The 23,133-nt window shown below is 42.9% G+C and overlaps 1 protein-coding gene across 1 annotated transcript; it reads right to left on the bottom strand.

Moving 5' to 3' along the window:
• Positions 1-261: 261 nt before the first annotated feature.
• TMX4 (thioredoxin related transmembrane protein 4) lies at positions 262-20,963 on the bottom strand. Its single transcript, XM_030235376.2, has 8 exons — positions 20,741-20,963; positions 12,199-12,314; positions 9,015-9,060; positions 8,266-8,394; positions 7,519-7,564; positions 5,968-6,069; positions 4,228-4,291; positions 262-3,792 (listed from the first exon to the last, which is right to left on the bottom strand). Exons 1-8 carry the CDS (start codon positions 20,923-20,925, stop codon positions 3,515-3,517), a joined length of 966 nt encoding a protein of 321 aa, XP_030091236.2. The 5' UTR covers positions 20,926-20,963; the 3' UTR covers positions 262-3,514.
• Between the last annotated feature and the right edge of the window lie 2,170 nt (positions 20,964-23,133).

The following is a 23,133-nucleotide window of genomic DNA, read 5'->3' as shown; positions in this document are numbered from 1 at the left end:
AGCCTTCAAGGGTTCAGTTATGCTGTTCTACCCAGCCCCATTCTGAACCTCTGAGAGCCCTGGGTTCTCCAGGGAAACCCTCCAAAAGGAAGCAGTTCATTGATGTCCAGGTTCCTTTCAAAGTTTTTAAGGAATCTTCACAAGTCACAACCCCGATGATTAATTGGAAGGTCAGCATTATTTAAAAAAACCCAAAACTTTTGTTAACGACACAGATGAACCAACTCTGCACTGAGAAAATGAAGATTGACTCCAAGCAGGTCATAAATACAAAATTTTATGTGGCATTTCAGTAAAAATACGCCTAAGTATAAATCTGCAACACTTTCATGTAACAGACAACCCTGTGTAACATTTCCAAGAAGAAAACCCACATAACACGTGCCACTCCCACGGGGGCAGTAGATACAGAGCATTCCAAGACACACATACAGGTTTCACACAGATCCCAAGGACAGGAGGTTTGGAATGCTGGATGGATTTCCAGCCTCTCGAAAAAGGAACCTGCCAGATTTCTTTCCATGAGCTGCTGTTAAGCATTCCCGTTCCAGTGGCATGCAGCCCAATTGATATTTAAATTGCTTCTCAACAATTTCAAATTAATTTTGACACACAGCTCCAGTTCACAAGCCTTAAGGCACTGTCCTCCATCAAAACATTTTGAACAGTGCCAACAGCAGCTTCTCCAAGGCCCTTTTGTCTATACTGAGGTTGCAAGAACAAATTCCATTTCTTCATGATTAATCCTCACAGAACAGAGATAACAGTACACCCAGATTTCACAAAAGGTTGATCCTGACTGTTTGGAAACACACCAAGTTTAAAACTACTGTCATAGTCTAATTAGCACTACTCTCATGATCTAATTAAAATGCTTTTTAGTGGAAAAATACCTGATCCTGGAAGGTATATTAACATGACACTGCTACTGCACAGCTAATAGTTTTTCTGTTAAACACCAATTTAGCCTTTACAGTGTTTGCTGCCTGCTGTTTCCCTGATAAATATTAGTCAAAACTGACTACCTCCAGTATCACACTACAGTAATTTTCCTACAAACGTAAAATTAAGTTGGAGAGATCCATGGCTGCACAGTATCACCTTTTCTAAGCAAAGCCTTAACCACAGTTCAGTGATCTTTGCAGTAAGATCCACCAACACACATCAAACAGGGTCAAACCCAGCCACCACTAATACTCTCTACTGATGAAAACACAGGAACAACATCCACCCTCTGTTCAAGAGCCCTCAGAAGCCCCTGACCAAGCTCATTTCTAGATTCATCAGACAGATCTAAGCTGCTGTCACCTGCTGCCTGCTTACTTAACCCCTGCTCATCCGTGATCTTACAGCTCAGTCTGCCATGATGGAAAACACTTCTGACCTTTAGTTTTAATAACCCAAACCCAGCTGTTGTGACAAGCCACAACAGAGGAAACGTGAGCTGAGAATTCAGACCCACCACACCAAGGGGCTTCTGATCTCTGCCACAGCATCTCACAGACCATGTGCCTTTTAGGACAGAGTGCCACTTGTGGGTTTGTTTGCTTGTGAAATCCACAGGGAAACCCAACTCTTGTGAGAACACCTTTATGTCTTCTAAGTGCACCGTTCTTCTCTTCTCACTGTAGTGGCCACAAAGTTCTCCTGGTCTCTGCTGACAGAAGTGACAAAATACATTTTGTATTTATGACAGTAGCTTTCACCAGGCTGCTGTGTGCCTCACCTGCTGCTGGGCCATCTTTACCTGCTCACTTACATGGGACAACAGCCAAACACCACAAGCTCTTCTCAAGATAGTGCAATGTGTAGATATCATCAAGTCTGTGTTTCCACCCATGTGAAAGCACTTTTAGAGGTGTCCACTACATGGAAATCAAACTCCAGACTGGGAGTACTCCTTAAGAAATTCAAATTCAGGATATGCAGTGTCAATTTCTTCTTTGAGCAGCTCTACCAGACAAATGCAGAGCTTCTACCATATAGTTTGAAAACCTATGGGACAGGACATAAGATGGGAAAGCTGAGCTTTCTTGGCAATTATGTTCTTTGTAAGCATTAAAAAACAACAACAAAACAGCTTTCAACACAAATTGCCCCTATTAATCTCAGTCTCAAAGGAAACCAGCATTATGCATTTGCAGCTTCTAATAAGAGATGATCTCGCCTCTGACCACTCTTCATTCTTGAAGAACAAGATGAAATTCATGCATGTTAGCAAGGTTTATGCAACATATATATATATATTTTAAAATAATATCAAGATTAGGACACATCTTACGTTCATGGTCATACATCAAAGCAGGAACATACAGGATCTCATGGAGGGTACTCCTCACCAAAAAGACTTACATATTAACCCAAAGGAGTGATACACTGATATGTGTGATGACCCAAGTCTAACCACACCTAATGCTGTCTACCTGACAAGCCATGTACACAGGTCAACACTGGCACATTTGTTCTGACAGAAGCAGCAGAACCCAAAGCTCCTCACCACTATCCACCTGTCCCCTCTCTTTCCCCAACGTGGTGATTCCAAAAGTAGAAAAGTGATCAAAGCTAAAACCCCAAGTGTCTCTTCAGACAGCATGACTAAAGCAGCCTGAGCTCTGCCAAAAGCATTCTGAGTTGGGAATGACAGGACTGCACTGCACATGACAAACTTGTACTGGCAAGATAAACACAACTTACTGACTCCAAAGTGAGCATTTCCTGCTGCAATCTCCTGATGGGAATAAATTACCAAAAGAAAAAAAAACCTGTGCTTTGGCAAAATTTCCCCCCCCCCCACCAAAATAATTTCCTTTAAACCTTCTAGAAGTTCTAATACATTTCAAACATTTAGCTGCCACTCTCTTTCTGCCTGATGTTTTTAATTACTCCAACTCCTTGGGTCAAACAACTCAAGCTACATAGCCTCTGGATCACCAAAACTGACACATCTGGGGGTGAGCTGCAGGATCAACTTCCAAAACAAACACAAATAGAAATGGAAGAGAAAGGTGCTTCAGCTGAAAGTGATAAAAAAACCCCCACGGTACACAACATTTCTGATAGAAGACCAGTAAAGTGCCTCCTTTCACTAGTGAATTGTCTCTGTGCTTCTGTGGCATTTGGGAACAATCAACATTCAGACAGAAAAGTCACAGTCCTGCCAAGCTACTGTGGAGTTAAAAGTCCTGATCTTGCTTCAGGTCAGTCCTTAGAGGGACACACACACAAATGATCATTTCAGAGCTGCTGAACTGAGGCTGACACCCCCTTTTCCTCAGAGGACATGGAACAGATAAGACACTGATTCTGATTGTCACAGCTAAGGTCACACAACACACAGCAAATGTGCTTATCAAAGAAAGTAAGCAAGTACTAAGCTTAAAAAAAGAGGAGCCTGCTGGCAGAGCAGAGCTTTGCGTAAACACCAACGACAAATCAAGTGTAAGCTCCAGCTTCAGACCCTGGAGGGGCCTGACACATCTTTGGTCCGAGTGTACAAGAGACAGCGCTGGGGAAGCTATAGCTCCTTCTCAGCGCCCTGACTCTTTCGCTGCCTCACTGTGCTTTCAGTCTCTGATTCAGCTAAAGGCTGCTCGCTCAAGTCTTCCGTTTCTTCTCCCCCTGATTCTTTTCCAAGTGCTAAATCCTCCTCTGACTCATCAGCACTCGAGTTTGCTGCATCTTCTCCATCTGAGAGATCTTTGACGTCGGCAGCCTCGTCGGCGGAGAGCTGCTCGGCCTCGTCCGGCTGCTCCAGCGCCGCGTTCTCCGCGTTCTCCTTGCTGATTGCTTCTTCTAAACAAAGCAGAGACTGCAGTTAGACTGACCCTCACAGCAAAGCCTTCCCAAGCTGCAGGGACATTCTCTGGAATACTGATGAACATTACAATTGATTACAATTATTATTCCAACTGGGACTGGAACCAGATGATCCTTTAACTCCCTTCTGACCTGAACCATTCTGTGGTTCTGATTGAAAGCCTTTCCTTACTTTTCAGTTATTTCCTTAAATCTTCAGTAGATTTCTTCTCCACTTCCATTTACTCTCCTTGCATGGCAGGCACACACAGACTTTCATTTTATTCCACTGAGTTACAAACCAAAGACAAACCAATTTTACTTGGCTCCTGGGTTTTCGGTTCACACCTAAGATCTGAACAGTGTGCTGCCCTTCCTCCTACAAATTCACACCAGAAACTCCAGCTCCCCAGCCTCTTAAAGAGTTCTTACCAGGTGTTTCAGCTCTGTGTTTTGACTTGGCTGGGCAGAGACAGTCTGAAATCAAAACCAGGACCTGTGGAAAGGAAGAAGGCATTCATTAGCAATAATAAAAACAGCATTTATTAGCAATTGCAAAAGTCCCTGCACTTATTCCTATTAGATAGAGATACACAATCAAACTTACAAAACTGTATTATCTTGCTTAGAGATAAGAGCTAAATAAAAACATGGAAAAAAGTGCATTCTTAGTGTGTACTAACCAGCATTCCTTGCCTTCTACTACCCATTTTCTGCCTCCTACTTTACTAAATTTATTCAGTACTGACACTGCTCAAGCTGAAGGACAGCTCAGAGCACAGTTGAGAATTTTTACTTTCTGAAAATCCCTGAAAAAATCTTGGTCAAGATTTGCTGTATTTTGGGATGTTATTCCATTCCTATATCTGGCTCTCCAGTACAGGTGTGTGTTCCACCTCCTGTGCTCATTATTTGACCAGCCCAGTGCAGAACTCAAAATGCAAGGAAGACATTTGTGCCTCACTGTCACAAGCTAAGAATACTGCACAGAAAAAGAGAGAGCTGACACCATGTGAAAAATATATTTCAATCTTTGAAAAGCTTTCCAAAAAGAACTGGGAGATTAACTTCACATTTTTTTCAGTTTTTTTTTTTCAGTGAAGCAGTAAGAAGGAGATTTATCTTTTAAAACATGACATTGACTTGCTCCTAGATATACTAACTTGTTTTGCTCTCATTTGGTGAAAATCTACCATCTAGAAAAATAAAAGTTGTTGAAATTGAATAATCAAAAACATTTGCCCGTATACAACAGTTCTGTATGCACACTGAGTAGAAAATATGATTTTGCCTAAATTCAAATTTCAACTGCTTTGAAGTCACTTCCCAGAACTACTGGGAAATATACTGACAAAAATTTTTCTTTATTTCACTAATATTTGCTGAAGGGCAGAGATCCATGTCCCAGAAACAACTTCTACACATCTTACAAGGAACAGTGACTAAGCAGCAGGCTAAACCAGTTATCAGCAGAACTGTTTGAACTGCCCTTGCAGGTGCACAATGCACTTTTGGAACAGGCAACTAACCTGAAAAAACCTAAACCCCCAAACCTCCAAAGCCATAAAAACATTCTCATCCTTTGATTTTGAGTAACAATGTGGCAGACCCCTTACACTGCTGACTGCCACAAAACCAATTCCTCTGTGGTTAATAAAACTCTCCTCCACAAAGCCTGTGTTCTTACAAAGTTGGAATCTTGACCAACTCTGACCACACTCTCCACCTTTAAGTAGAAAAGTCGTGGATACAAAAAGGCCAATACAAGAGTCACTCCTTTTAGTGAATGGACTGAACAAATCTAAACTGAAGCATTCCATAAGAATTTGAAAAGATTTCCTACGAAGGTGACCTGGTTTGTATTGAGGGCAGTGTCCAAATGCTTCTTGAGCAGGGACAGGCCTGGGGCACTGACCACCTCTCTGGGGAGCCTTTTGCAGTGTTTAACCACTCTCTGCTTCCTCATGTCCAGGCTAAACCTCCCTGGCACAGCTTTAACCCCCTCTCACACACCCTGCATGTCACAGGGAAGAGATATTAGTATCCTATATTATTAAAGCAAGGTATATTTAAGTGTATCTTATGAGCAAAGTTGGTTTTATTTTTTTCACAAGATAACGCAAAGCAAGAGTTCTAGTTAACCAAGAAAAAAAAAAAGGAATGTTTTCTTACCAAACCCAAGAGCAGGCCAATCAGTAAGGTAGCTAAGATGAAGATGGCATAGGAAATCCAAACATGAACTCCAAGAGTGCCAGTGAGGTAGTTATGAATTTGCTGGAAATTAGAACAAGATACTTAACTTCATACCTGAGACCACTTAGGATTTCTACTGCCAACCCCATTGCATGAATTGCTGTCTGATCAAGCCCTTTCATTTAACAGTATTTATACTGAAATCTTCCCTTTTTGACACCATTAAATCTAATGGTGTCAAAAGGGTTTTTACTAATTTGTTCACATGGAAAGGCTTTTTAAGCAGAGGATGCACAATTCCTTCTCCCTGAGACACTCAGCATTACAGATGCCACACAACCTTTACTGCAAATGGATGGATGAGGAGCCTTAGAGCTTTCAGCAAAGTATCACAACATCCTTCATCCTCGTGTGGCATCTGCTCATTCACTAAATCAAACCATTCAGCTCTTCCTTAAGATTTTTCGCTCCTACAAGGAGCCACACACTCAAGAAATTATTTCACTTCTAAATTTAAATATAATAACCCAAACACACTATCAAGATTTCTTTCAAACTTCAATCTGTTCCTCAAACCTACAAATTCAACTGGCTGAGTCAAGAAGCACATGGAGTCAGTGAGCTGGTAAGAAGTCAATTATGACATTAAATCTCTTTCAAAACAAACCACAAGCAGCATTTACAGGAGTTTAAACACAAAAATTCCAGAGTCTTCTTTTTAAATGTCAGAACATCTTTTGATATTTGTTAAGGCCTAAGCAAAGATAGCAGAACAGGAGGAGTGAGGAAATGTACACCTGAAATATTCATCTAAGTGCAACACAAATTAGAGGTCTCTTCCCAGGACAGTTAATCTTTCAGGAAGAAAGAGTAGAGAAACAGCACCATTTCAGAGCAACTATGGGACAGAAACATCAGAAGGCTATAAAACGTAAATATTATCCAGTGAAAGAATCAAAGATACACAACTCAGAGCTCTGCTTGATTCTGTGTTAGTTTGGTGCTCAGTAAAAGTGATACGAACTTGTTCCAACTCTCAAGTACATTTCTTTTCTGAAGTACATTTTACAATAGTAACATATTTTGCTGCAATCAAATACAGCCTCTCAATCTCACTGACACTCAAAGGTTTTAAGAGGATGCTTCCTAACCACAGTCTGAAAATTCTCAGTATTTGGATGCCATGGAAAAACTTGGATAGTTCCCAAATGAAAGCATCTTGAAATATTTTAAAGTAAAAAATGCTTTAATATTTTAAAGCCTACATCAGTGTAGCTAAGCACTTCTCCTTTACTTCTGATAATTACTCTATTATCCAAATTCATCGTGTTCCTACACAAGTGGTATTGCCAGTTTGAACCCCAGACCCAGAAATTATTACTAAAAAACCCCTGTCCTCCCTTCTCCTGTGCAATACACAATGCAAGTCCCATAAAAAGATAATAAAAATACTAAGTTATGTACTGACTTTCGAACATATGATTATTCTAAGCATAAAAGGAGCATGGAAAGCACTACACAGTTACTTACCCTGATCCATCCCGAGAAGTGAAACAGCCCTGCCATGCCATGCATCCTGGAAAACAAGGAAATGGAAGGACAGGTTCAAAGCAGCCCTGCAGCTTCTCTCCCCATTCCTAAAAATGCTACAGCTCTTCTTCCTTCTCACATGGAAAATAAGGACCCTCTCTGGATCTCTGATGTGAATTTATACAAAATGGCTGTAGTCAGAATGAACTGCAGGCCACTCACGTCTTTGGTTCATCCTTTGTGCCATGCAAGCTTTCTACAATATTTCTAAGCAAATCCCTCTCTCTAAAAACAAATTCTTATACATCCTGTAAGCACTACACTGTTTGCTATTCCAAAGGGAGACAAAAGTCTCTCTTGTAAAGAAATAAACAAGAAACCCTTAAAGCTAAAGTACCAGTAGCCAGAAGTCATGAAGCAGTAATTTAAATAAACACACACTTGATTCCAGGATTCAGGAGATACTAGAAATGCCACTTTACATAATGCTCAGTGGCTATATTTTTTCTTTTAATCTCTTTTCCAAGATGACATAAACAAGCCCTAGCAGACAAACAAAAGCAAATGCAGAAAATCAGCTGCCTTCATAGGTGAGAAGCTGGGAATCAGGCTGTCAATACTGATGGCTTCTGCAAAGCCTGCAAGCCTAAGGAATAAAGGCCTTTTGTCTTTAAACTGTCAACAGAGGACCCTCAGTGAATAATGAGATATAAAACGTTGCTCTTGTTAACAAAAACCAAGTGTTACATTATAGAAGATGGAGACTTCCATCCTGCTACAGGCTCCACAGCTTCCCATTTCCTCTCCAAGATGTAGCCTTGAAGATCCTCCAAGGTGCGGGAGCCGCGGTATCTGCGAAACACTCCATCGTTGGCACTGCAAAACAAACCCCATCAGCACACACAGCCCCCAAACTCCGGGGAAAAACCCAGCCAAAACCCCAAAGGCATCACAGATCTCACTGGCTCGGAGCTGAGGGCCTGGGAACTGTAATCCATCATGGAAAAACCTCAGGTTTTGAACAGCAGGGGTTTTGCCATCTATAAAGCTGCTCTTTTTCTTAAATATTCACTGGCACTGCAGTAAATGCACAAAGCACGTGAGGTTAACAACCAACCCATTTCTAAATACAAGTCAGAATTAAAAGTGCACAAATATATTTCTTTTGTATATAAACAAATATATATGTATTTGTTTGTATATCTGCACAACTCCTAATACTGACTTAATGCAGGGTTCAATATTTTAAGGATGGCATCACCTTATTGGAGAAGAGATACAGCAAATGTCTTCTCTGCTCCATTTTTGATAGTATGGATAACAGGGAAACTTAGTAAAGTCACTTAAACTACAGACAAGCTTCACATAAGGATTTCATCACGCAATCAAAGGTACAGTAACCTGAACTGAATTCAAAACCACTGTTCCTTCATTTTCCCCTAAATCAAGTGACAAGTAGGAGTCAACAGCTGCTGTTTCCAGTATGACACACTTACTGGTAAATTGTAGGAAGTGTTGTGACAAAGAAACGACCACTCAAGCCTAGAAAGGGAAGAAAACCACACAAACAGTTCAGTAACACTGCAATTTCTCAGCATTCTGACTTGTCTATAAATAGCTACATATCTGTCTTTTAGAGCAGGCTGTACAGCTTTCACCACTGTTTTGTAAATACAGGTTAGTATGTCTTCAGATTTCCTATAAACAGTAACAGATACTGAATATGGGATATAAAGGAAGGAAGAATGTTTAGCTTGAAGGATGTTTACTGAGAGGTAATTTTCCTCATCAATGGATTTGTCTCCTCAGTATTTGCACACAGCTGAAGTTTTGGACTAGCCCAGCATTAGATGCACTCAGAGTCCATCAGAAAGGGCTGAATTCCTATAGGCAGCATCTGCAATTCATACAAAGTACCAGTGTAAAGAGTATGGTTATTTAACTTTGTCTTTCGGAAAATTCTGTGAAAATCTTTTGGGAAATGAAGGCCTTGTGCAGCCTTCAATAAAGCAAACAGCTCTAGGCAACAGGATTAGCCATGGAAAAGTATTGTAGCAAGAAGGTTCCTGCCTTTAGAGACAAAGACGAGCCATATTGAAATAAGCCAGGTATTTTTAACAGTTTCACTGGTAATGTTTCCCTCAGTGTGAATTCCTCTATGGAATAGTCAAAGGGTTATGGCTTTCTTTGTTGTTTGGTTTTTTTTTTGAAGACACATTAAGCAAATGATCTTTAAAGTCCCAGAAAGGAAAGCTTCTTTACTTCAACTTTTGAGCTCTCTGCCTTTATTGCTACAAGAGGCAGGGTGATGAAAAACTTTCTGAAACAGCTAAAAGTTGTGCCAGCACAGGGAGATAGAAAGCAAACAAACCCACAAGTGTAACAGCAGAATTAATAAAGCAGACAGCACAGCTGCACAAGGAAAAGTGGGTGGAGAGTCACAAAGAACATAATTAGCTGAACAACAGAGAAAGTCATGGGAACACTGACAGGCTTTTTGAAGTTCTTATGAATGCCACTCAGGCAAAGGAAATAAAACCACTCAAACCTCTTACCTGTGACCTGTCCTAGGATGAGCACCTCAGAAGCAACTCTGAAATCTAAAAGTTATGAAATGCATCTAAGCTCCCCCAGTATTTTTGGTGGAGGTTTGCTGGTTATCTAAGGCACCTCCCTAGATTGGTAAAAGCAGATGCGAGTCAGCTACAAAATTTAATAACACATTTAATTGTTTTGGTGCCTGTTTAATACAATCTTGAATTGGCTACAGTTAAGCATCTGTCTCTGTCTGTAAATCAGAAGCTGACACCCACTATGAAACCAGCAGTTAATCAAAAATTTAAAAACCATCTGAGGTATTTCAGAGGTATGCACCTCTGAAAATGCACAGAGAATAGAGATGTCATCTAAAACTCCAACTGTTTTCAGCCAACAACTACTCAAAGAAAACACAGAAGATCCAAGAAGTCTTGCTGTAATTCTCAGGTAAACATTTTGATCAGGAGCTTAAAAAAGGCACCACAAATATGCAGAATTCAAGGGTCCATAAGCATCTCCACTATGTGCTTATTCCATACTGAATGTCTCAATGGAGAAGATGAGGCAAGAGGAAGCACTTGAAGGCTGGAACATCAAGGGACTGATACAAGCTGGGAAGCCATTAAGACTCTGGTGGATTCATTCTTCAGGCATCTCCTGCAATTAAGCACCATGAATGGCCACTTTCTCCTGCCGGTTTGGGAAGTGCAATTATATGTAACTCTGCACTCATCTCGTGGTTTTCCCCTAATTTCACACATTTTGACTACTTTCAATTCAATGAAGGGGTTACATAACTAAGACTAATTAAAGTACCATTGTGCAATCAAGAAAGGAGACAGAGCACTTAAGCACAACTGAAAGGCTGATGCAAAGCCCACAGTAAAAATACCTCAGTAAGTTTGGAGAGCTCCATAGAAACTCATATCTTCCAAATTACATCAGCACCAAAGGCCAAATACGTAATAAATGTTTGTTTTCCACTTTGAGCATTCCTTAATTCTAGAAGTGCCTGCAGCTCTCAGCACTGAGCTGGATGTTGGAGGTTTATTACATGAGCTTTGGAACAAATTCATCATTTTGGTCAGTCCTTGGACTCAGAAGAAACCCACGCTTAGGGGTCAGGACTCTCAGCAACATTAGAAATCCAAGTACTAAGTTTACATCTATTAAAATAAGGTAATATTAAAACTCATCTGTTTAATACACTATATAATGATTAGTACAGGCAGCTTTTTGATACCAGATTTTCTGTATACTTGTGAACTTTTAACAAGACATGAACCTACACAGGGTCCAGAACAGGTGGCATTTTCTTGTCAACTTAGATTGCCGATTCTGAGACAAGAGTTTTGATACAGTAAATCTGTTCAGGATGTATTCAACTAATAAACACATTTATTTTTCACACACTTTATAAGGCAAAAACAAAGAAAAATCAGTGAAGTCTGGCTTCTTTTTTTCTAATAACATCTCATCCCTCAGTCTTTTGATACTTCTGATAAAGTCCTTTATCCCCTTAAAGCCCAAACATGAAGCATGAAGCATTCTCAGGAGATGCAGAGGTTTATACAATATTAATACTGCTTGTACTAAGAAACACTCAAAACTTTGAAGGGAGTCACCAAAGGAATAAATTAGATTGCACTTGTGCTTCTGTGAACAGTTAGGGAAGTGTTTTTATAAACATATTTGCATATGTGCATCACCAACAGGAAACAGTAATAACATCTTTAATACAAAGCACTGCCACAATTAAAGCAGACAATAAACCAGCAACATGCTGGAAACAGTTAGCAGCTTTAATTAAAGGAGGCTTGCTCTACCACACCCAGAAATTCTCCTAACAGGAGGCTCCAGAGCTGGAATCTTCTGCAGACAGGCTGGAGGAATGAGACAGGCAACACCTTCCAGTGAAGATTAAAATAGAGAATAAGCCTCTTGTAAGTCAGTATTAAGCCAAATCAGCCTCCAAATCTTTAATCCTTTAAACTGAGTTTATAAACTTCAGCTCAGAAATATGAACTGTATGGAGAAACACAGTGTGGAGAACATGATTTTGACTTGGAAGCCTAAACAAACAGCAAATGGTAGTTGTGCTGAATAACTGCTGTTAGTGAAACCCTCTGTTTCATGCAGTACCTGGCTCCTGAGTGACATCCACTTTCCCCACGGTGATGCCGAGCCGCTCGCTTTCCTTGGCAAAGCTCTCCCAGGCCACCTCCATCTGCTGACAGGCTGGACACCAAGGAGCGTAACTGAAGGGGGAAGGCAGGGAAATATTTTAACACACTTCCACTTACAGACATGCAAATAGATTTATCACACTGAGAATGTACAAACATGTCAATCACAAAGGAAAAAACCTACAGTTTTTTTAATCAAGTCTACTGAGTAAGACAATCAAAGCTTTTTTATCAATTCCTATGTTCCTCCCATGCTATTAGAACAAAACAAATCAGATTTGAGAAATTCATTTCCAAACTCCTCACCACTTCTGATTTATTCTACTTAAATAGGAAATAAAACACATTTCCATGGCAGCTATCTAAATTATTGAAGCCAGGTTGTCCTTTGAAGCAGTATCCTTCATCACAACATTTTGTATTGATTTCCCACACCTCAGAACTTCCTGAAATTACATTTGCCTTAACCCACTACTCCATACATCACAACATGCCCTTTTTGATAGCAGCCATGAGAGACTTAAAAAGAGCACACATCAAATTCCTGCTGCTCATACTTATTATCTTGTTTTTACCCAGGATTTATTTCAGAAAAATAGGAGTGCTCTTTTCAAGAGCTGAATTTTCTACACTCTCAATCAGAAGAATTAAACCAATTTTGCACCTATTGTCTGGAAACAGAACAGCTAATATAAAGGATAACATCAGATAAAATTGATGGTAAAATCCCCTTTTTCCACCTTTCTGTATTTTAGCCTAACTTGGTTGGCCAAGTCTGCATGAAACTTGTGCAGGGAACCAGGACTGGGAGGTACAGACTGAGCTGGAGCAATTGCCCATGCACAGACTCAGCCTTTTTCCAATGAGGAGAGACCTTCATGGGCTTGAATCTGATTTACCAGGGCAGGGATGGAGGCTCCTGGCAGCAAAAGCAGTGTGAGTCAGGGGACACTGTCCCTGTCATAGGGCTCCACAGATGCCACCATAAAAGCAGTGAGTCTGGGGACACTCTCCTGGTCACAGGGCTCCACAGATGCCACCATGCTCCCCATCCACTGCAAAGCACAGAAACACATTCCCTCCTGGGCAGGGTCCTTAGCACTAAACAATCACTGGGAACCTTTCCAAGGTTCTCCACTCCTTGGGTTTGTCTGCCACCACTGCTGTGTGACCTAGGGACTGGCAATCCCTGCTCTCTGGCTCTCAGCAGGAATGCTTACTTCTCTACTGGCTGCAGACAGAGATATCCCCAGCCACCCCCAGATGTTTCATATGAATAAAGCTTCATGTAAAACAGGTCATTTCTCACAGAAGAGGCGAAATGAAATGTACTCTGAGTGCTTTCTGGTAGTTTTTAAACTCCTGTGTTTAAAAAAGGAAATCTTGTCACTTGGCAGTTTATAGGACACAAATTAAAAATACTTGATTTATTTAACTATATTGGAATTTATGAGTCTAACTGTGGAAGCCTACATCTTGTCTTTTTAAGTCAACATCATTCTGTGTGAAAGCATCTGCAAAAAGGACATAAATCTTATCCTGCCAAGAGACAGCCCCTCAGTATCTTCCCAAAAGATGTTGGAAACAAGTCTCGCATGCAGTGATGTTTTCCATTGTGCTGCTGGCCCAGAGAGAGCTTTTAATAACAGTCTGGCAGGTACTGTACTTTACAAACAGGATTATTTCATTATACAAGCTTGACTGATAAATAAGAACCTGCTAACATCCATCAGATAATGCAGCCGGTGTTGATCTAAAATGAGAGAGAAGTTTGACTGTTTTCTAAATCCAGCTGCTCTAGATGTCTCAGATTCACACCATGAGATTTCAAAATGAATACATCCTTTAGGCCATTTAATCTGACTTTGGAATAGAAATATCAACCCCATCAAAATTTATATTCATATTTGACCTCCATGAGCATTTCTCCTGAATGAAGTAGAATATTCAATACACAACCAACACTCATATGATTGAAAATATATCCTTTAGCTCAAAGCAGCATGAAAATCTAAGCATGTCACAGTTCAGCAGTGGCAGGACATTACAGTGAATTTCACAAAAAGCCAAGGTTGTTGGCTGTCTAATTTTTAGTATCAATATTGGACATAGGATGGCAATAGTTCCATATAATGCTGCAAATCCAGCCACTCCAGGTGAACACTGGCACAGACAATCGGGATTAAAATATTTGCTTTACATTCCTGAAATTACACATCCAATTCTTGCCAGCCAGGAAACAGCCTGTCCCCACAAGCTCAAGAAAGAACTTGTAACAGACATCAGATTTCTGCCAGAGTTACCTCTGCTGTTTACCTCAACACCCTCACCTTCCTGAAGCTTTCATGTCTGCATTTGTTGTGCAGCATCAAGGAATTCATGACTGCCCTCCAAACATAACAAAAAAATTACATTACCGAAGCTTCATTGTGTCTCTTTCTCAGTCTTAAAATACTGAAAGAGTACGTGTAAGGGGAGGTAAGTTACTGAACAGTAAAATACCTCACACTTAGGACATCTTATCAAAAGTCTCAAAAAACTTTCTGCACCCTGAAGGACTGTGGGAAGTACTTGATTTCAACAGGGTTTTTAGAACTGTGGCAGACTTGTATTTCCAAAGGAATTATGGTACAACTGCCATTCTTAAATTCACAGAAAAAAATATCATCTGTAGGAGCAGGGAAACAGACCCTGGTGTCTGCTGTGGAACCAGTCTTTGTTACTTTCCAAGGCACAACATGCAAGAGCAGGTCCCTGGCAAAAGCAGATGTAACCAATTTCTTCTGCCATACTCCAGGCAGGCCAGGAAACAATCAGCACTTTGTCAACACCACCAAATTTTGGGCTGTCACTCCCATTCCTCCTCCCTGGGCACAGGGGGTAGCTCTATTAACCTGTAGGGCACAGGTGCAGTGCAAACAAGTGTGACAAGAAAACAGGCCTCTCCAAGTCAAAAGTCAAAGTCTTCTGGAATTTAAATCAGGACTTGGGCACTCTGCTAAGGAAAGAAAGCCTTCAGGAGCCTGTTACACATTAAAAGGCAATTCACTGATCTCCATCAAAGCTACAAGTGACACACTGCCAAACTATTCACTGCAAGCAGGTACTGCACATTCCTCAACACACACCTCATTCCTGATGCTTCCAGACCTCTTCCACAGCAGAGTTTTTCAGCTGAAATGCTCTCACACACGGTCATCCCACCACAAAAAAGGCAGCAAACATCTATCACTGCAGCAACACCTGACCTCAGCAGAATAAACTCACTATTTCCAAGGATCCAGGTGTGTTCTCCTGCCCCCTACTCCATTACAATACCTAAAGCTTTTTGCAGAGGGCATAAAGAAAGCAATTGAAAAGCAAAGTTTGAAGCGCTCAGACTCAGGCTTTGTTTTTGACTTCTATTTAACTCTGATCTAAATCATGAAATAACCTTAGGTTTTCAAATACCAACAGCTTCACTGAGGCCGTACAACGAAACCCAGTCAAGTGAAAACCAGTCAGAGCAAAGATGCCATTCTGCCTATCACCCCCAGTGGATCAGTAAACACAAAGACTTTGCTAAGATGTACTGATATTTGCCAGCTCCCAGCCACTTCTCTCTGTGCTTGCACCTGCCTGGCTACTGAATTCACCATTCCACCCTTTTCAAGTACATTTCACTGACTCTTTATCTGCCTTCTCACTACCATCACCAACAACCACAGATGGAACCTCGAGTACTATTCCACACTCTGCTCAAATGGCAATTTCACCAAGTTGCACCAGTCAAGGAGAAAGGAAAAACAGCTCATGGATACAGGCATGAGAGCATTTGCTGAACAGAAAATAGCAAAACCTGCTGAAACCAAGCAGCTTGATGGCATTCATACTGGGAATGCTATTGAAATAAGAGTAAAAATGTGGGGACAATACCCAACAGAATGGTAAAAGCAGCATCAGAACAAAATTCTTATTTTTATTGTTTTAAATAGTTTTGCCTTATTGCTACAGATCTCACAAGCATACAAAATGGAAAAAAAAAGACAATTCTAAACACAGCTAGGCCTTGGGGCACGTTAGGCAGCTTTGTAATACCAACAAAAGAAAAGCTCTAGATGAACTGTGTTTTCTCCTGGCCAGTGCCAAACCCTTCCAAACCAAACAAGGCTTTTTTTTTAAGAAGGAGAAATTATTTTTAAAATAGAAAGCACATCAATCAATGAAAAATTATGCTAATTATCATTGTCCATGTTTTTAAGTCCCCTTCTGCACCTGTTTTGTTTCTTCTACAAAGTATATTTCAGCATCACATATTTGCAGTTTCTGTTCAACCTATGCCCTGCATAACACTCAGCTGTGTGTTCAGTTATTAAATAAAATGTTTGATCACTTCCTCTGGACTCAGCCAGCAGAGCTGCAGAGGCTTCAAAACCAAAACAGAGTTTTGATAACTTGATTTTCATTGCCCCTGCTTTTTGGCCTTTATTGGGTTTTGGCTTGCTGGGTATTTTTCAGAATAGGAGAAGAAGTAAAAGACTAGACACCCTTAAGTGACAGAAAATTCTCAATCTTGTTGAATTCTTAACCTAGGTGACAACAACGGTTAAATATTTAGCGCATCTTTTGGGATTTTATTTGCACAAAGTATTTCAAGGCAACCAATGAAACCATCCACATGCCAAAACATTCAGTTTCATTTTGAGCACACTCCCCCGAAGCTGCAGACTCAAGGTGCTGGTGGGAGGGCTGAAGCCTTGCAACCAGCTGGCCACGGAGACAGCAGGGCAAGGTTTCATGACAAGTGACAGTGAAAAAATAAAAAGTATTCTTACACTGTAAGCCTTAGAAACATGACTATTAACTGGTCTCCTGATTTTCACCTGGCTAGAACTAAATGGACAATGAAGACATTCTTTTTCAGGTGCACACAGCAATAAGCCCGTGCTGAAACAAAGAGAAACATTTAATACATTTAATACCCAACGTGGGAACAAGCACATGAAGTACTGCAGATGCACCAAGAGCATAAACAGCTTTTTTAACCAGAAATACAAAGACAACGAGTTCATTGATAGGTTGGGGTTTTTGTTTGCTTGTTTTAATTTACATCAACAACAAGAGGATGTTAAATTAAGATAAATGAAGTTTGGAACAAGTTTAGTTTACAAATGCAAAATGCTGCTTTTAAGTAAGCAGACCAGAAATTAGTTTTGTGTTCCAGACAGACACAATATTAAAGACAAAAAGAAAACTCATCATAATGAATCATTATCTCAGCTACAGAACAGAGATAAGGAAAGAGGGAAACTTTCAAACACAGCTCATCCCAGCACCACACTCACAGCACTCCAGCCCAGACCTGTGTGCTGTGATAGCAACACCATCCAAAAAATGGTGCAATGTCTGGCAGATACAGAACCTTCTCCACAACATTTTTATCAATAAAATGCAGCAGCGCTTCCAGGGCCTGCAATTTTTCCACCTATTAATAATGAAATATTTGCAAAAAGCCAGACAAGTACACACACCTCAGCTAGGGGAAATGAAGGAAAAAAATCCCATTTCTGCTCCACAAGTAATTTCAAACTTAAGTTTCCCTATTCATGCACCTGGGAAGAACAAAAAAGTGGAATTACACAGTGATTTTCCAATATCCCAAATAAAAAAATGACATTAAACAGCAGCTGTACCTGTTCCTATCATGGCAGGAGGCCTCAAAAAAGCAGCTGATGAAAAAAATATTTTCTTTCATGAAGATGCAATAGTAAAAAAAAAAAGTACTGCTCAGAAAACAAGGGTCTTATCAATAAATACGAGGTTCTTCAAACAAATGAGGTTTTAATGAAGATCACTGCAGTCCTGCCAGCCAGCCTGAGACAGCATGGAAGGAATGCATGGACTGACAAGCAGGGCTCCTGTTTGGATCACCAGCTCTAAACCAGACAAAACCCATCAGAACGGCAACTACTGCAAGAATTGGATTAGGCTGCGTTTGCTGCTCTCCCCACTGAGGCCACTTGGGCTGAGATCTCACCCTAAGTTTCGGCCACGAGCCCAGAGGAACATTTAGACAAGAAGGACGCAGCTGCTGCCCATGGAAAAACTCACTGGCTGTAAGATGCTGCCTGCCCCAGCTTCACTCCCAAAATAAAACTGAATTTTCTCCCTTCTCTCAAAGATATTTGGAGGATGAGGACCCAGAGCAAGGATGGGGGGAAACTCGGATCAGATTTCACCCGGAAAGCGCACAGGGGAAAAAGCCCGGACCGGATTCTGCCTGGGAAACATTAAAAACAAAAACAAAAAAAAAAAAAATCAGTCCTAGAGCTCAAACTCCCACTAATTCCACACAGACAGCACTGAGTTTGCATCCTCATTAAAGACAAAGGTCCCTCCTCAGGAGAAAAGCAGAAAGCCTCAGTAATGAACCACAGGAAATAGTGTGAAGACCTGAGAATCTCTCACACATCAAACACCAAATGTAATTAGAGACTGATTTAAGTAGTGCAGCAACATGTACCATGCCCAGCTAACTCTAAAGCTAACTCTGCCACCATTGCTGTGGTCAGCAACCTCTCACTCCAAACCAAAAACCAATTTTTCAATTGCAGTAAAAGCTTCCCAAGGACTCTGTTTGCTACCCCAACCACTTCTCATTTCAGTCAATTTCTCTCTTTTTTCTTCTTCGGAGGCACACACCACTAGTTATTTAAATATTTTCGTTTAGAAATAAAAACTTTGAGTCACCATAAATATCCTTTTTTCTTAAAAAACACAACCTGTGTATGAACCAGTAACTTCCATACAATTGCTTCCACCTTGAACTAAGTGAAAAAACTTCAATTTAAAACATAACCTCAGAGCAGAAGAAAACAAATTTATTTTTCTCTCCACCTTTTAGATCTCAATAAATGGAGACACAAAAGCCATTCTAAATCGTCAACCACAACAGCTGGCATCCCCGGGTCACTATCAGGTGTTTCAAGATCATTACCACCTATTCACTGATTAACACCAGGGTCAAGTAGAATCCTGAGCCCTAAGAAAGGTGATAGTCCATCCTGCTATGAGACTGGAGATAAAACAAATTCAAGGGCAAGCCAAAACTTTCAGGAGCTAGTTAAGTACTTAGGAGGAAGGACGAGTTCAGATGTTCAAACTGCTTTAAACTCAAGCACTTGAGCAGAGTAACACACATGCCACAGTAAAATCCTATTTTATAGCTGCACAGCCCACAGGTACCACGTGGCTGTACTGCCTACTTAAACTACTTTTTTATTCATTGCTGTCTTAAAAAAACCCCTCAAGCTCCTTCCCCCCCCTTCTAAATACAAGCAGGTGAGCGAGGCTCCACCAAAAATAAAGTCACGTGCATATCAAGAACTGTGTCATGTCCCAAGCAAAGCCACCACTCCAGAACAGTCAGAAGTTAATGAAATCTGATGCATCTCCCTCGAATGAGAATTCTGAGCTCAAGTCAAGGCTGGGATATTATGTAATCCTGCCTTGGAAGCCTGCTCCTACTAAATGTTCCCTATGGAATTCAGCCCTCTCAGAGCCCACACAGAAACTGGTGGGGGAGCAGGGCAAGGGGCAGCACTGGACACTGTTCCCAGAGTGACCCTTTTAACCTTGGACACTCAGATGAGAAGCTGAGGGACAGCAGCTTCACAGGATCACGGAATGGCTGGGGCTGGAAGGGGACCTTGAAAGTTATCCAGTGCCAAGCCCACATCATGGACAGGGACACCTTTTTCTATCCCAAGGTGCTACAAGCCCCGTTCAACCTGGCCTCAAACACTTCCAGGGATCCAGGGGCATCCACAGCTTCTCTGGGCAACCTGTGGCAGGCCTCACCATCCCCATAGTGAAGAATTTCTTCCCCAATATCCAATTTAACCCAACTCTCTGTCAGCTCCCCCTTGGCCTGTCATGGCACACTCTTGTAAACAGTCTTCCCCCATCTTCCCTGTAAATTCCCCTCAGGTACTGGAAGGTCCCAATTAGGTTACCCAAAGCCTTCTATTTTCCAGGGTGAACAACCCCAATTCTCTCAGCCTTTCCTCAAAGGACAGCTGCTCCACTCCCCTGATTTACTCGGTGGCCTGCTCTGGGCTCGCTCCGACACCTCCACGTCCTTCATTCAACATCCCTCATTCCCCTCTGTCTGGAGTGACCCGTTTAACCTTGGGCACTCCGTGCCCGCACAGGCCGGGAACCGGCGGGGTTCTGCGGGGTTCCATCCCCGCAGACGGGGCAGTGCCCGCCGGCTGAGGGCGGGCACCGGGCACCGCGGGCACCGCCCGCCGCTCCCTCTCGCCGTGCCCGGCAGCCCCTGCCGGCGTGGGGAAGCAGCGCGGCCCCTCCGCAGGGCGGGAAGGCCGGCCCGGCGCCCTTCTCCCCACAGCGGGCCTGGAGGCACCGGCCATGCCCGCGGGGAACTCCTCGCAGGGAACCCCCCTCGCCCCCCCGGCCACGCTGCCTCCGAAGCGGGCGGGAAAGCGGCCGCTACTCACAACTCCAACATCCACTGGCCCTGCAACACCAGGCTCCAGTTGGAGCCGCACAGCACTCGCACGCTGCTCCGCGGCTCGCCGGGGCTGTAGAAGGAGGAAGAAAAGCAGGCGGCGGGACCCAGCAGCGCCACGAGCAGCAGAGCGCGGAGGAGCCGCCGCCCCTGGCGCCAGCGGCCCGGCGCCATCTTGGGCCCGCCCGCCCTCAGGAAGTCGGGGCAGGAGCGGCCCCGCGGGGGCGGTGCCTGCGCCGGGCAGGGGCGGCTCCTGCCGCGGCCGTTCCCGCCCCGCCCCTCACGGGGGGAGCGGCCGGACACGGGCTCCGAGCGGTCCCCGTGCCCGCCCCTCACGGCGAGAGCGGCCGGACACGGGCCCCGAGCGGTCCCCGTGCCCGCCCCTCACGGACGGCCGACGGGCCCGAGCGGTCCCCGTGCCCGCCCCTCACGGCGAGAGCGGCCGGACACGGGCCCCGAGCGGTCCCCGTGCCCGCCCCTCACGGCGAGAGCGGCCGGACACGGGCCCCGAGCCCGCCCCTCACGGCGAGAGCGGCCGGACACGGGCCCCGAGCGGTCCCCAGCTTTGAGTCCTGCTCCAGCGGGGCCTCAGGGCACCTGCTCCGGCTGCAGCTCGCAGTGCGCTCGGCCAGGTTTCCTGAGCTCTCTTGTCACCGACGCCGTGTGTTGAACGGCGGTGATGGCTCCAGCGGGTGCTGTGAGGCACCGGCGCTGCGGGCTCGCCCTAAAGCAAGTGCTCCCCGTTCCGAGGGGCTATCGTCCTTTTTTTTCTTTTCTGCTGCTAATAAGAATCCCAGCGCAGAGCCCCAGAGCAGTTCAGGATTCTGTCTAAGCAGGGCAGGGTTACCCAGAGCAGGTGACACAGGAGCACCTCCAGGTGCACCAAAAAGTTGCTCGATGCCTCCCTAGGCTGCCTTTCCGGTGCCGTATCAACCTGAACATAAAGCATTTCTTCCTCACTTTGAGGTGAAACTTTTTGGTGCATTCTTCACCCCATCCCAGACACATAACTCTGTTTTCCTTGACTTCAATGAGATTCCTGTCAGCCTCATCCTTTTGGTTTATCCAGGTGCCTCTGAACAACAGCCCTGCCCTTGAGTGGGATGACTGCACTCTTAATTAATGGAAATTAAGAGAATCGATTTCTTTAGTCAGCCTGGTAAATTGACCAGGAAAAAAGTAAAATAGAAGAGATCACCATACAGATCTAGGCTGCCTTCTTGTCTGTTGTGATAATCTGCGATCTGCCTGGAGATTATTTTGGCATAAAAGTAACTTGTGCTGAACAATTTAATAACAGTTACTACAACACGAGGCTGACAAGTTCTGTTAATAAAACACTCACACTTTTTTTCCCTCTGTAGAGGAAATAGTAACACTTATCACCTTAGAATTTTGTTGCACTTTACCAGTTCATTTTATGAGGCTCCTTTACATCAGTCCCATATTTCCCCACAGAGATTCTGAGCTTGATCAAACCATTCCTTAAAGCCCAAATATTGTTCTGGCCTTTACTTGTTGTCTTAGAGAGCACCAAGTTCTAACACCATTCTAGTGCAAGGATTTCACATCCCCAGAACTTCATACCTCCTGGATGTTTCTCACAGGCAGCTCCTCTCAGCACTGACCGTTCCTGGTCCCTGCAGCAGCCATCTGACTCCAGAGCCCACCAACCCACTCTTTTATAGCACTTGTTCTTATTGGCTTCAGCTGTGCCCTGTTAAGATCAGGCCTGCTTCTAATCTTTAGTAATTGGTCCAGCTGCAACTCATTGGGGGATAAGATTACCTTCTATGCCACCTTCATTTACCCATTCTGTATCCCCCTACATTTATTGTCACTGAAGCAGACTCAGGGTTAATACTTGGTGACAGAAGCAGAAGATGCCCCTAGCACCACTCTCACTGTGCAGAAATGGAACCAAGACATTTTTTTTTCTCTTTTTACTTCTCAGGAGTAGTGAGGCCTCTCCCAAGGGACTCAGTGACATTCTCCTCACCAGGTATTCCAACAGTACTGCTCTTACCAAAGAAGAGTGTTACTGACAGCTTCCCAGAGATCCCTTCATTTTCTGAGCCATCTTGCCACTGCAATTAATTCCAGCTGAGGATTAAATAAGTAAAAGCCTCTGAGAACAGGATTGTTGTAATATTTTTCATGTGGTACACGAACTCAGAGTCTCTATATTACAATTTTTCTAATCCTTTTGTGATTTGTAAAAGAAAAAAAGAAAAACCAACCCTTCTCTAATTTGTCATTGCCCTTCCTAAATGGATAGTGTAAAATTGGATGGCTTAACAATGTTTAAACCTGGGATATGTAGTGAACAGAAAAAAATGCAGGAGTAGAATTTATTTGAGAAGACACACACTTGGCTGATGT

The sequence above is a fragment of the Serinus canaria genome, chromosome 3, assembly GCF_022539315.1.
Source record: "Serinus canaria isolate serCan28SL12 chromosome 3, serCan2020, whole genome shotgun sequence".
Lineage (NCBI taxonomy): Eukaryota > Metazoa > Chordata > Aves > Passeriformes > Fringillidae > Serinus > Serinus canaria.
Note: the sequence above shows the minus strand (reverse complement) of the source record. Positions and strands in the feature narration are given on the sequence as shown.